The 14,955-nt window shown below is 53.4% G+C and overlaps 1 protein-coding gene across 2 annotated transcripts in view; it reads right to left on the minus strand.

Annotated features, from left to right (window-relative positions):
• Positions 1 to 1,886: 1,886 nt before the first annotated feature.
• LOC123086042 (ABC transporter F family member 5) overlaps positions 1,887 to 14,955 on the minus strand; it is a 46,423-nt gene continuing 33,354 nt past the window's right edge. The window contains exons 8-9 of one of the 2 annotated variants that reach the window (XM_044507736.1): positions 2,391 to 2,481; positions 1,887 to 2,276 (exon numbers count right to left, since the gene is read on the minus strand). In XM_044507736.1, the coding sequence (XP_044363671.1) occupies positions 2,101 to 2,276; positions 2,391 to 2,481 (267 nt within the window). In that variant the 3' untranslated portion in view covers positions 1,887 to 2,100. Of the gene's footprint in view, positions 2,277 to 2,390; positions 2,496 to 14,955 lie in introns of both variants that reach the window. The other variant, XM_044507737.1, reaches the window with a different exon arrangement.

The following is a 14,955-nucleotide window of genomic DNA, read 5'->3' on the forward strand; positions in this document are numbered from 1 at the left end:
CATACGACTTATTGTGGTCGGTACATATGGTACAACCGACGTAGTGAGTTCCTTATACAAAAGGATTACTCCTACAAAGATGATTATGCATGTTTGTATGTCTGCAATGACGACACATGTAATCATTTAATGATGGAGTTTAAATGAAGGATTTGGGTAAACCAAAACACCGCTCGTTTCTACAACTTGAGCACCTTCATTCATACATTATGGTATACTATGTTGTCTATATCCAAGATATATTGGAGAAATTCATTGTGGACAAATATTATCAATCCATAACTCTCATGGTAGTTCATTCTCTAGACGTAGAGAAAGATCTATTTAGACCAAGAGATGATGGAAATGAGATATTGGGACTCAACGTTCCATATGCCATTGGACCGACCAAACATAATTGGTTGGTACTCAAGAATATCTTTCGATATCTCCAAGGCATGAAACATCTTGTCCTGTTTTTCAGTTTTGAAGAAATCTGAACACCGATATCATTGGATACATCGATCAGATCCCCACTATGTCAGATCGTAGACAAGTTTAGTGTTCCTACTAGGTGTGGTAGCCCTCTCATGAAGAGTCTTCGAAACAGACCTCGTGGCTACATCCATCAACCATTATCTCAACGATAATGTTTCTTGTGTTGCTCGGATGCAAACAGGTTACATAATAAGCAATATCACTATATTGCATATCTTGCAAGTTAAATCAATGTGACTGATTTGTTCAGCGGGTCTCTACTAACTTCTATGTTTTGGTATGTGACGGCTTCGAATTTTGCAAGAATCAGGGGAAGTACCTTCCTGAATTGTTCATGTTCAATGCATCATATTATACTCTTTTTCCTTTCATGAGTTTACTTTACAGATTCTCATAAAGGTTTTTAATGAGGTAATATCAACACAAGACCATATGTCATATTTTCTGTTTTCCCTACCGGGGTTTTTAAGAAAGTATAGACGACATATTTATTGTCCTGTAAACTCTATGAGTTTTCTCGTATCGAGTTAAAAAAGACAATAACCATTATATGTTGCATTATTTTTTCTTTTTTTTCCACTGGGTTTGAAGGAGTTTTAGCAACATATCAAACACCTATCTCCTTGTATTTTTCCCACAGGGTTTTTGGAGGAGCTTCTCAAGATGATGATACTTACACTAACAAGCATGGATTAGGGGGAGTGTTAGGATTTAATTAATCCTATTAATCCCTGTTTTTCCTAATTGAGGCGGTTGTCTCGTGTCCCTTCACCCCTTCAGGGGCTATATATATGTGTAATTCCATCATCAATGAAAACAACTATTCTACTATTTGTCATTTGCCTCTTGCAATTACTTTGAACATGGACAAGCCGGCAAAGTGAGGCGGGCAACAATCGGCCACGAAGCGGACTGAACCAGATACACACACCCAGAACACACCAACCGAGTGGCCCCAGGATAACCGGACAGACCCAACAGTGTCGAACATCTGATTATAGACACCAAAAAAAGACGAGGTAGTCAACAGTCAACCGAACAATAATCGAACCCCCTGCCACACCGCCTCCACTAGCGCAAGAAACACACGCAGCTACGCAAGACAGTATACAAAGTGGCCCCGCGGGCGTCCCTGGTCCACGCGTCATGGCAAGACACCACGCAAAGTGGGTCCGCAGGCGTCCATGGATCACCCGGAGACGTCCATGGTTCACGCGTCATGGATCACTGGAGACGCCAAGGAGGAGGGCACCAAGCAGGTAGCGCCACGCTCGGAGCGAACGACGGGAAGGGTGGCATCATTCATCTCCTGCGGGTAACAACGAGTAGTGCAGATTTTTCACATGATGATAGAATTGCTGCATCATTCCTCTCTGGCGGGTAACGATTAATAGTAGAGATTTTTCACGAAGATCATAAATGGTGTTGCTATTTGTTAATCGTTGCAAATAAAGCATTCCTCAATCAGAAACTGCCTGTGTTATATACAAGGTTAAAAATTATTTCCTGCCTAGTTACATAGTTTGGCGTTCTATAATGCTATTACTATCATCAACTGCCTCCATGGCCATTGCTCATGTATGCATGCTGTTGCTTCTCTTGATATGCGCTCCTTGTAGCATTTCAGCACACCAGGGGCCTCCCAGGCACTGTCGCCGATGCTCTATGGCACCGTGAATCGCACTGCCGATAGGGGCAGCATCTCAGTTCCACCTCTTCGAGTTTTTCATTGATTTTGATTTCTGCTTGCTTTGTTGGAAGGCCTGCACTTTCTGTTTCTTCCTTGCAAGTTTTTCGGCCTGCAACGCGGTTCACAAAAGAGAATGTTAAGTATTGACAAACTAAACCATAGCATACGGTACATGCGCTGTGACGATACTAGTTCAGAAAAAAATAAAACGTTAGGCATTCACCTTTGACATTTTTGACTTGGCTTTTACTTTGGGGGCCTTTTCCTCGAGCTCTTCCGCACGTGCAAGTTCCCTTTCTCTCGCCTCCAGGTTCCTTTCAAGGTAATACTTACAAAGATAAAGAATAAAATATCATCACTTTTAGATATTAAAATGTCCCGAGATTGAAATTCTAAGGCTTATTGCTAATTTATCACTCGATATCTGTCATTGTCGAGGTTCTGAGAACGGGATACTCAGGCCCGTCTACCTACGAACCAGCGCGTGGCTTCACCAACGACCCGGTGTGGCCCAGCGCTAGAATTTCACGAGCAAGACCCTCGCAAGGGCCTCCGCCTCGCGAGGCGAACGACATCAAGGCCTCCCAAAGAGCGGCCTCCAGAGGAGCAGATATCTCTAGGCTTGCACCCACCTCGCGAGGCGCGCGATGATGGGAGCCATGATGACCAAGACCAGGAGGGCGCCAGCGGGCGCCAGAGGGCGTCAAGTGGTCTGGCAAGTCAAGTTCAAGCTAGAGCTACCCCCGCGCTACGACGGCATTCCTGACTCGGCGGAGTTCCTTAAGCTCTATGCGTTGAGCATCAAGGCGACGAACGGCGACGACAAGGTCGTGGCGAATTGGTTCCCCATGGCTCTCAAGGATGGCACGTGCTCCTGGCTCATGCATCTTCCGGAGGGGTCGATCTCTTCATGGGACGAGATCCGCGAGCAGTTCATCGCCAACTTCCAAAGCACCCGCGACCGCGCCCTCACCGTCAACGACCAGCGGCGCGTGAAGCAGTGCCTCGGCAAGACTCTTCGCAAGTACATTTAGCGCTTCACCCAGGTCCGCCTCAAGATCCTGAAGGCCTCGGACGAAGCCATCATCTCAGTGTTCACCGAGGGCGTCACGAACATCAAGATGAGTGAGGAGCTCGCCATCCACGATGACCTGTGCTCGACGCTGGAGATGTTCAACCTGACGGACAGGTGCACCAGGGCTGAGGAAGGTCGCCTCACCCTTTTGAAGCACCCAGCTGACGACCCCGAAGACAAGAAAGTCAAGGCCAAGGAGGTGAAGCGCCAGGGCCCCGCCGTGCTAGCGGCCGAGCCCGAGCTAAAGCACGGTCGTGACCACGACGAGCACGCCATGGACGGACGCCTATTCTGCGTCTTTCACAATGTTCACACTCACAACACCAACAACTGTCAGGAGCCCAGGGCGCTTCGGGACAAGCGCCTGAGCCGCCGCCAAGCGCGCAGTGACCGTGGTGGAGGCCGCGGCGGAGGTCGCTGGGACAACCGCAACCCTCGGCAGGTCTGGCATGACCAGCCTCGCAAGGGCGGCTGGCGCGATCAGCCTCGTGACGGCCCCCGGCGTGATCAGCCTCGTGAGGTCCGTCCTCAGGGCAACGCCAGCCTCCCTCCGCTGCCGCCGCCACCAAGGAGGAACGACGACAACCATCAGGATGAGGGGGCTGGGGGCTATCAGGAGCCTCGTGCGATTGCCTGCATCCTCGGCGGTGCCTAGGCACCCATGTCGAACCGTATCTTCAAGCAGTTCTCTCGTGAGGTGAACGCGGCCTTCCCGAAACTCGAAGCCGCGCGTCCCCTCAAGTGGTCGCGGTACGCCATCATCTTCGATTTCAAGGACCACCTCAGGTGTCCGGCCACCACTGGCGCACTCCCCATGTTGTGCATGCCCACCATCAGCAACATTTCTGTCACCAAGACCCTCATCGCCGGCGGCGCTGGCCTCAACGTGCTCTCTGTCGAGACCTTTGAGACGCTTCAGGTGCCCTACGACCAGCTCATGCTCACTAGGCCATTCTCTGGGGTGACCAACGGCTCCACCACTTCCCTGGGGCAGGTGCGCCTCCTAGTCACCTTCGATAAGCGCGACAACTACCACACCGAGTTCATCGACTTTGATGTGGCCCACATTAGCCTCCCGTACAACGCTATCCTGGGGTACCCGACCCTCGCCAAGTTCATGGCGGCTACTCATCACGGCTACAACATCCTCAAGATGCCTGGGTACAGCGGCGTCATCACCGTCGTCTGCGATGAGAAGGATGCGGTCTGCTCCCTCGAGCACGCCTACCGGGCCACGACGGTCAAAAACTTTGATGGCGAGGGAGGCATCCTTCCTCCCGAGGCTACCCCGGCGAAGAAGAAGCAACTCCTCCCCAAGGGCCGTCCGGAGGCCAACAAACCCGTCGGCGACGCCTCTGGCTCTGCGCCCGCTGTCGGGGCGCCTCTTCCTCCCGCATAGGAAGGCGCGCCCGACGCCTCCCTCAGGATGGGCTCGAGGGCTCCCATCTGGAGAGCCTTTGACCTGACCGATGCGACGAGGGAGGTGCTCGGGCACCACTTGGAGGCGTGCCTCGACGCGCGCCTCGCAAGCAAGGAGCACAGCGCGAGGCGCAAGGAGCACGAGAATTCATCACCAAGGCGATTGAGGAACTTCAGGAAGCTCAGGCTATGCGCGGCGAACTCCACCCCACGCGTCCCACAAGTGCAGCTACCGCCCCAGACGCAAGCGATGGGCTGCGCGTCTGCGTCAACATCCCAGGCCTCAACAGGGCCGCTTCTCAGGACCTCTTCTGGCCGTCGCGCGTCGGCCAGAGCGAGGGCTACCCCTACAACTACGTCTGCATGCCTTTCGGCCTGCTGAACATTGGCGCCTCGTACCAGAGGCTCGCGCAGCGAGCGATGGCGTCTCACGAGGCCCGACGCTTGGCGGTGATGTCTCTGGAGCTCCCAAGCCATCGCGAGTCCCCCGAGCCTCGCAAGCCTCTAGAGCCGCCCGGCTCATGACGAGCGAACCTCCACGACACGCTTCAATGACTTCCTCGACGCTCCTACAACACTGGTGCCAGGTGACTTTTTAGTTTGTTTAATTGAGGGCGCCCCTTGGGCTGTATTATCCTCAAACTGTTAGGGGCCGCCCCTGCAGCCGTATCGTTTTGCCCTTGATGAAAATTTCTTGGTAATTTAACCTGCGTGCCCGGTACTTCGTCACCATGAATGTCGCCGCGCCCTCGCAATCCCGCCCTCGACTGCCTCATGATTAAGGGCTGGCACGGCGTATGTGCTCGGTCCGTCCATGCAGTGTTGTTAAATCCAAGCGATCGAGCTCTGTCTCGCGGGCCAGCTCCCGTGCACGTCACCTCTTGGGGTCCTTGGTGCCTTGTCCTCGCATGAGCTAATCGCGAGTGGGTGAGTGAGGGCGCGCGGCCCGGTTCGTACAACCGCAATCCGGTGCTTCGCCGCCGCGGGAGCCGCGCGCCAGGTGTTCTTCCTTAGATTATTGCATGAGAAGACTTGGCATGGCGTTTGTGCTCGGGTCCATCCCTGCAGCGTTGACAAACCCAAGCGACCGAGCTCTGTCCGGCGGGCCGGCCCCGTCCACGTCACCTCCTATGGGTCCTTAGTGTTTAGCCTTCTCATGCGACGACCTTTGGACGTTCGCTCGGCACAGGTCACCCTCATCACTCAGGTTTCATAAGCGCGCCTCGCGCCCAAGACCAGGCGCAACCCGCCTTGAGGTAGGACCTCCTGAGCCCCGCGCTTGCTCACGAGTGTTTAGATACACCTCAAAATTCCGTCATGCCAGCAACGCGTACAAACGAAACAGGGTTGTACACGCCCGGAGACTCTAGCACAGAGCTCCTTACCCACGCCCAGTGGAAGCCCCATGCTCAGCGCAGACGGATACGGTCGCAATACGACCATGCCCACGCCCAGTGGAAGCCCCATGCTCCGCACTGGTGGATAAACAACTGAGGGTGCCCTACGGGTAGCATTAACCTCAAGTGGCCTCTTGGCTCTCCAAGCGACACTGCTCATAGCATTTCCCTGGGTTGCACGCGAGCCGGGGCTGGACACGGTGCTTATGCTCAGGCCAAGCCTTGGCTCACAGGCCTTCCCCCGCGCGTGCCACCTCACCAGGTTCCTGGTGTCTGGTCTTCTCACGTCCCCCCACGCATAGGCTGATGAGAAAAAGGTATGAAGGGCCCCGGGTTAACCTCGCCATCGCCCACGTTTTCTTCATGCGGGCCGCTCACAGGACCCCTAAGCATCGCGACTCAGTAGCCTCACTAGCTTCGTAGCCCCCCGCCCCTTGGCTCTGTCCAGGCATCGCAACCTGACATTCCAATGGCGACTGAGGAATGCGCGGGGCTGGGCCCTGGCGACGTAGAGCACCCTGGCAGGCAAGGAAATGAGGGGCAAGCTCCGCAAGGATACGAGGGAAGAGGGGCGCGGTCCGACTGTGCAGGCATCGCTTGAAATACCAAGGGATACCAATCTTTTTACGCACCCCAGCGGGACTTGTGTTGATTTATTTCAGAGCAAGAAAGGAGGACCAGGCTCCAGGGAAGCGCGCCCTCATGACGTAGGAATCCTTTGCGAGCCACGAGCAACCTGAGCTAAGTCATCTTCCCCGCGCCGGGCGCGAGCCTTACTATTAATGCCTCACCTTCGTTTTTCACGATTTCGGGTGAAAACACCCCTTCTCTCTCGAAAGCTGCTTGCGCGTCAAGGGGGGCCTCTTAAGCATCGCGCCTCAAGAGCTTTTACCGAACCTCGGGTCGCTCACCTCCTGGCCTTGCGCACAACATCGCGACCTGGCATACCAGCGACGGCAGAAGTTTGCCTGGGGACTGGGTCCCAGCGACGCCGAGCACTAAGCTATCGTGAAGGAAAGGGGGCTCGAGCCCAAACGAGGGACGCCAACAACAACAACAACAACAACAACAAAGCCTTTAGTCCCAAACAAGTTGGGGTAGGCTAGAGGTGAAACCCATAAGATCTCGCAACCAACTCATGGCTCTGGCACATGGATAGCAAGCTTTCACGCACCCCTGTCCATAGCTAGCTCTTTGTCGATACTCCAATCCTTCAGGTCTCTCTTAATGGACTCCTCCCATGTCAAAATCGGTCGACCCCGCCCTCTCTTGACATTCTCCGCACGCTTTAGCCGTCCGCTATGCACTGGAGCTTCTGGAGGCCTGCGCTGAATATGCCCAAACCATCTCAAACGATGTTGGACAAGCTTCTCCTCAATTGGTGCTACCCCAACTCTATCTCGTATATCATCATTCCGGACTCGATCCTTCCTCGTGTGGCCACACATCCATCTCAATATACGCATCTCCGCCACACCTAACTGTTGAACATGTCGCCTTTTAGTCGGCCAACACTCCGCGCCATACAACATTGCGGGTCGAACCGCCGTCTTGTAGAACTTGCCTTTTAGCTTTTGTGGCACTCTCTTGTCACAGAGAATGCCAGAAGCTTGGCGCCACTTCATCCATCCGGCTTTGATTCGATGGTTCACATCTTCATCAATACCCCCATCCTCCTGCAACATTGACCCCAAATACCGAAAGGTGTCCTTCCGAGGTACCACCTGGCCATCAAGGCTAACCTCCTCCTCCTCACAGCTAGTAGTACTGAAACCGCACATCATGTACTCGGTTTTAGTTCTACTAAGCCTAAACCCTTTCGATTCCAAGGTTTGTCTCCATAACTCTAACTTCCTATTTACCCCCGTCCGACTATCGTCAACTAGCACCACATCATCCGCAAAGAGCATACACCATGGGATATCTCCTTGTATACCCCTTGTGACCTCATCCATCACCAATGCAAAAAGATAAGGGCTCAAAGCTGACCCCTGATGCAGTCCTATCTTAATCGGGAAGTCATCGGTGTCGACATCACTTGTTCGAACACTTGTCACAACATTATTGTACATGTCCTTGATGAGGGTAATGTACTTTGCTGGGACTTTGTTTCTCCAAGGCCCACCACATGACATTCCGCGGTATCTTATCATAGGCCTTCTCCAAGTCAATGAACACCATATGCAAGTCCTTCTTATGCTCCCTATATCTCTCTAAGTTGTCGTACCAAGAAAATGGCTTCCATGGTCGACCTCCCAGGCATGAAACCAAACTGATTTTTGGTCACGCTTGTCATTCTTCTTAAGCGGTGCTCAATGACTCTCTCCCATAGCTTCATTGTATGGCTCATCAGCTTAATTCCACGGTAATTAGTACAACTCTGAACATCCCCCTTGTTCTTGAAGATTGGTACTAATATACTCCGTCTCCATTCTTCTGGCATCTTGTTTGCCCGAATAATGAGGTTGAAAAGCTTGGTTAGCTATACTATCGCTATGTCCCCGAGACCTTTGCACACCTCAATGGGGATACAATCAGGGCCCATCGCCTTGCCTCCTTTCATCCTTTTTAAAGCCTCCTTCACCTCAGACTCCTGGATGCGCCGCACAAAACGCATGCTGGTCTCATCAAAGGAGTCATTCAGTTCAATGGTAGAACTCTCATTCTCCCCATTGAACAGCTTGTCGAAGTACTCCCGCTATCTATGCTTAATCTCTTCGTCCTTCACCAAAAGTTGGCCTGCTCCGTCCTTGATGCATTTGACTTGGCCAATATCCCTCGTCTTCCTCTCCCGAATCTTAGCCATCTTATAGATGTCCCTTTCACCTTCCTTCGTGCCTAACCGTTGGTAGAGGTCCTCATATGCCCGACCCCTTGCTTCACCAACAGCTCGCTTTGCGGCCTTCTTCGCCATCTTGTACTTCTCTATGTTGTCTGCACTCCTATCCAGGTATAGGCGTCCGAAGCAATCTTTCTTCTCTTTAAGCGCCTTCTGGACATCATCATTCCACCACCAGGTATCCTTATCTTCGCTTCTCCTTCCCCTGGACACTCCAAACTCCTCCGAGGCCACCTTACGAATGCAAGTCGCCATCTTCATCCACACATTGTCCGCATCCCCTCCTTCCTCCCAAGGGCCCTCCTTAAATACCCTCTCCTTGAACACCTGAGCTACCTCCCCCTTGAGCTTCCACCACTTCGTTCTAGCGACCTTGGCACGCTTATCCCGCTGGACACGAATCCGAAAGCGAAAGTCAGCAACCACCAGCTTATGCTGGGGTACAACACTCTCCCCAGGTATCACCTTACAGTCTAGGCACGCACGCCTATCTTCTCTTCTCGAGAGAATGAAATCAATCTGGCTAGAGTGTTGGCCACTACTAAAAGTCACCAGATGTGATTCTCTCTTTCTAAAGAGGGTGTTAGCTACAATCATGTTGTAGGCTAGAGCAAAGCTTAAGACATCTTCTCCTTCTTGATTCCTGATGCCATAGCCAAAGCCCCCATGCGCCCCTTCAAAACCTGTGTTAGATGTACCCACGTGGCCATTGAGGTCTCCTCCTATGAAGAGCTTCTCATCAATCAGTACACTCCTAACCATGTCTTCCAAGCCTTCCCAGAACTCCCTCTTGGTGTTCTCATTGTGGCCTACTTGCGGGGCATATGCGCTGATAACATTGAGAACCAAGTCCTCAACTACCAGCTTGACCAGGATAATCCGGTCCCCACGTCTCCTGACGTCTACCACTCCATACTTGAGGCTCTTGTTGATCAAGATGCCTACGCCATTTCTGTTTGCAGCCGTCCCCGTGTACCACAGCTTGAAGCCGGTATCCTCCACCTCCTTCGCCTTCTGTCCTCTCCATTTGGTTTCTTGGACGCAAAGGATATCAACACCTCTCCTCACTGCTGCATCAACTAGCTCCCGAAGCTTCCCTGTCAAAGACCCTACGTTCCAGCTACCTAAGCGAATCCTCCTAGGCTCGGCTAGCTTCCTTACCCTTCGCACTCGTCGAGTCAAATGCGAAGACCCTTGCTCATTTTCCACTATATCCGGGCGCCGATGTAGCGCGCCACTAAGGATGCGACGACCCGATCCTCGCTCACTTGCCACCGTATCCGGATCAAGATACGGCGCGCCACTTGGGGGGTGACGGCCCGGCCCTTGCCCATTTTCCACCACACCCGGGTTCCGATGTGGCGCGTCGCTGAGAGGGTTACGCCCAACGAAAATCTTTTGGGTTTCATCTCCATAAGAGTGGCTGAGTTTTTACGTTGGCGCAAGCGCCACAGTTCCTTACACGCCCCTACAGGGCCCTTGATGATTTCGATGCAGGAAAATAAAAACAACCGAAAGAAACTGCCTCCTAGAGGACGCCGCTCCTAAGGCGCCAACATCGCCGGCGCTCAGTCAGAGTCGTCCTCCACCTTGACGCGGCTACGCGCCGGCTCGTCGTAGTCATCGTCGCTCTCGCTCCCCCCGAAGGAAGAGCCGTTACCGCTAGAGGCGCCGCGCTCGTCGCCAAGGGCAAGTTCACCGCCAAGGACGTCGCCGCCGCCACAACGGCCGTCTTCATCGGAGGAGAGGTGATCACCGCCGCTGTTGTCGCTCTCCGGGCAGCATCCCAGGCGTCTGCCGTCCTCCCCGAAGATCTTGACGAAGAGTGTCGTCGCCCTGTCATACCTGAAGTGGAGGGTGTGCCTGTCGGCGTTCAAGGATCGAGGGTACCTAGATCTGCCTGCCCGCAGCCCATGGCGTGGCTCCCTCGACGGCTGGTACGGCCCAGCTACAAGACCCCCCAGGGCAAGACCCTCATGAGGGCCCCCGGGCCTCGCTAGGCGGACGACGCCAAGACCTCCCGAGGGGCAGCTCTATGAACCTGCCTCCCGAAGAGCGGAGATATCTATGCAGGTACCTAGCCTCAAGAGGCTCTCCATAACGTAAGCCATGACGACCAAGGCCAGGCTGGCGCCAGCAGGCGCAGAGGACAATTTCCTCTTTGGTGCTAAGGAGGCAAGGACGTACGCGGGTTCCTTAGGAATCCCCCGAAGGTTTCCATTCCGGTGCAACAAGACCGAGACCACGAGCTCGGTAGGACGGATGTCATCACCAAGCCCACCTCTGTGTCACGAGCAGAAGCTTTGCAGGCGAAGACCACCTTTCGTCAGGATTAGATGTACCTCTTGTCCCCTTTCAAATTGGCCGTTGTGGGATCCCTTCCCGCCTAAGATATGAGGGAAGAGGACCAAGGCCACTATGAATTTAGGCTAGTCTCCACCGTAGAGAAGGACAGCTTCGACATCAGATCTATTCCACCCTCACTACCTGAGCCGTCGCGAGGTTGCTCATCCACTATATTAGTTCATCCTCCGCCCCCTCGTGAGGCCAATCCACCACAAAGCAGGAGTAGGGTTTTACACCGCAAGGCGGCCCGAATCTGGATAAACTGTTGTGTTCATCTTCCCCGCTCGCACGAACTCGATGAGGCTAGGCTGTGGGGTGGTGAGCTTGAGCCTTGGAATGGTTGAGATCTTGGCACACGCCCCTGAGTTGGAACTTTCTTGGGTCTGCGGAGCCCTGAATCCGACATTTGGCGCGCCAGGTAGGGGAGTGTCGAAGCCTCGCCTCTTCACCAACCATGCTCCGCCCTTGCTCCATCGTCCCCATGGCTGGCGCTGCCCTGCAGGCATGGCCGCCCGAAGCCTACGCGAGCACTGCAGGCTGCCCGGCCTTCACCCCCGGCTTGCGCCGGGTAAGGTGGCCCATGAGGTTCAGGCCAGCGCTGCCCCCACGATACGACGGCGTTGCAAACCCCGAAGAGTTCCTTCAACTATACGCACAAGCCATCCAAGCGGCGGGTGGCAACGACAAGGCCATGGCAAACTGGCTCCCCATGGCCCTAGCAGAGGCCCCCCGATCTTGGCTTCGCGGCCTCCCGGACGCCTCGATCTCCTCTTGGAAGGAGCTCTGTGATCAATTTGTCACACACTTTGCGGCACCGGCACCCCCACGCGGTCGCGTGCATCATCGGCGGGTCACGGGCGCCTGCTTCTGGCCGCCATGTCAAGCAGCTCTTCCATCGGGCGAGTGCTACTTGGCCGCAGCATGAGGCTTCACGAGGCCACGCGACGCCTGAGGCCGACATCACCTTCGACTTCAAGGATCATCCCAAAACCAAGGTCGCCGCAGGCGCGCTCCCCATGCTGTGCACGCCCACCATCAGCAATGCCGCAGTCACCAAGACCCTCAGCGACGGCAGCGCCGGCCTTAACGTCCTCTCCGTGGAGACCTTCGACCTGCTCCAGGTGCACTACGACCAGCTTGCGCCCACCAAGCCCTTCTCGGGGGTGGTCAAGGGCTCAGCCACCCCCTTGGGGCAGGTGCGCCTCCCTGTCACCTTCGGCAAGCGCAACAACTATCGTGTCGAGTTGATCGACTTCGACAATGCCGCATCAGCCTTCCGTACAACTCCATCCTGGGGTATCCAACCCTCGCCAAATTCATGGCGGCGACCATGCAGGCTACAACGTCATCAAGATGCCAGGCAGCAGCGACATCATCACGATGACCGGAGACACAAAGGATACAGTCCGGGCCCTCAAGCTCGCCTACAGGGCCGCGGCGGCCTTGTGCCCCGGAGGCTCTGGAGGCCGCGCCCGCAAAGAAAAAGCAGTTGTTCTCTTAAGACCGGGCCGAGACGAAGCAGGTGCCTGTCGACAACAGGGGCTCGGGCCCCACCTTCACCATAGGCGCCGGCCTTCCCCAGGACCAGGAGGCGTTGGTTGGCTTCCTCAGGGTCAACAAAGACGTATTTGCGTGGGAGGCGTCCGACTTGGTCGGTGTCCCGAGGGAGGTGATCGAGCACCACTTGGTGGTATGCCCCAATGCGCGTCCGGTGAAGCAAAAAGCGCAACGCCAAGCACAAGAGAAGCAAGCGTTCATCGTCCAGGAGGTCCGCAAGCTGCAAGAAGCCGGTGTTATTCGAGAAGTACGGCACCCGGATTGGCTGGCCAACCCAGTGGTTGTCCCCAAAAAGAGGGGAAAGAAGCGCATGTGCGTCGACTCCACGAGCCTCAACAAGGCCCGTCCTCAGGACCCCTTCCCGCACCCGTGCATCGACCAGATCGTGGACTCCACCGCCGAGTGCGATCTGTTGTGCTTTCTGGACGCTGTCTCGGGATATCATCAAATCAAGATGGCGACAAAGGACGTCTAGAAAACAGCCTGCATCTCCCCGTGTGACATGTATTGCTACAGCTACATGCCCTTCGGGCTGCGGAACACCGACGCAACCTTCCAGCGGATGATGCACATCGCGTTGGGCCGCAGCTGGGGAGAAATGCGGAGGCGTACGTCGACGACATTGTGGTTAAGTCACAAGAAGCAAGGACCCTAATCGAAGATCTGGAGGAGTGTAAGTGCGTCTAGTGCCACCCCTAGTTGGTTTTGGAGTATTGACGACAAACCTAGTTGAGGGACTAATGTGTTTATGAGAATTGCAGGATAACACAGGAAGAAGTCCCTCATTGATTCGGTTTTCCTACCAGAGATGACGCCTAAAAATGTATGAAGACATTGAAGTCAAAGGTGGTATATGAAGATATTCACATTGAAGACTATGACAAAAGAAGACATCGCATGAAGCCTATGGAGCTCGAAGACTTAGATCTTTCGTAGTTCTTTTTCTTCTCTGTTGAGTCATAGGAACCACCGTACTGTTAAGTCAGAATGACTGAGGTGATGCTTAACCAAAATCTATGTATTCGAGTGAAGACTATGAGAGCAAATCTTGTCCAGAGTCGGACAAGTCAGCTTTGCTTATAGCCCAAGTAAAGTTGCGGTGTGAGTTTGAAATCTAACCGTTGGAACACTTGTCAGTTCCTTAGTGACCCAGGGTCATTTCGGACAAATCAGGTCGGGTTGCCTAGTGGCTATAAATAGCCCACCCCCTACAACCATAAATGATTGGCTGCTCAGAGTTAGTGTACGGCTTTTGTCGTTTGAGAGCAACCCACCTCGAAGCCTTTGAGAGAGAATTCCTTGCGAGGATAAAGCCCTAACCACCCAGAGCCAAAAAGAATTAGGCATCACTTAAGTCTTCTTATCTGTGTGATCTGAAGACTTATTACACTTGAGGACTGTGAATCCTCCAGCCGGTTAGGCGTCGCGTTCTGAGCATCCAAGAGACATTGTGGATCGCCGATGAACAAAGTCTGTGAAGGTTTGGGAGTCTACCTTGAAGACTTACCAGAGTGATTGGGCGAGTTCTGTGTGACCTTAGCTCAAGGGGAATACGGTGAGGACTAGGTGTCCTGAGCTGCGTGTTCAAGACTGTGTGTCTGGGACTGTGTGTCCTCACGTTTAAATACCTAGCCGCCTTAACCAGACGTACAGTTGTCACAGCAACTAGAACTAGTCCAACAAATCATTGTATTCAACGAGTCACTGGTTTCATCCTTCCCTTCTCTTTACTTACTGTTACTCCTTGTGAAGTCATTGTATGATTGCACTATCTTTTATCTTCACTGAGTGACTGCATGTTCTGTTTGGCTTCATAATATCTTCCTACCTGATCCTTACTACATTGCTGCTATTAGTCATTGTGCTTTCACTTCATTGAATATTTGACTATGGCTTGCCTAGTGTAGTCTACCTTCCGCTGCAGGGTAATAGGTTTATTTCTATCGTTTGTCTTCATAACTTTCACATTTTGAAGACTTTCATAAAAATCGCCTATTCACCCCCCTTCTAGTCGATATAACGCACTTTCAATTGGTATCAGAGCAAAGTACTCACTTGTTCTGTGTGATTCGGTTTAACCACCTGGAGTTTTAGCTATGTCGACTGCAGGGATAATTAAAGTCTCCGCTGCGTGCCCCGTCTTCGATGGAACTGA

The sequence above is a fragment of the Triticum aestivum genome, chromosome 4A (genome assembly GCF_018294505.1).
Source record: "Triticum aestivum cultivar Chinese Spring chromosome 4A, IWGSC CS RefSeq v2.1, whole genome shotgun sequence".
In the NCBI taxonomy this organism is placed as follows: domain Eukaryota; kingdom Viridiplantae; phylum Streptophyta; class Magnoliopsida; order Poales; family Poaceae; genus Triticum; species Triticum aestivum.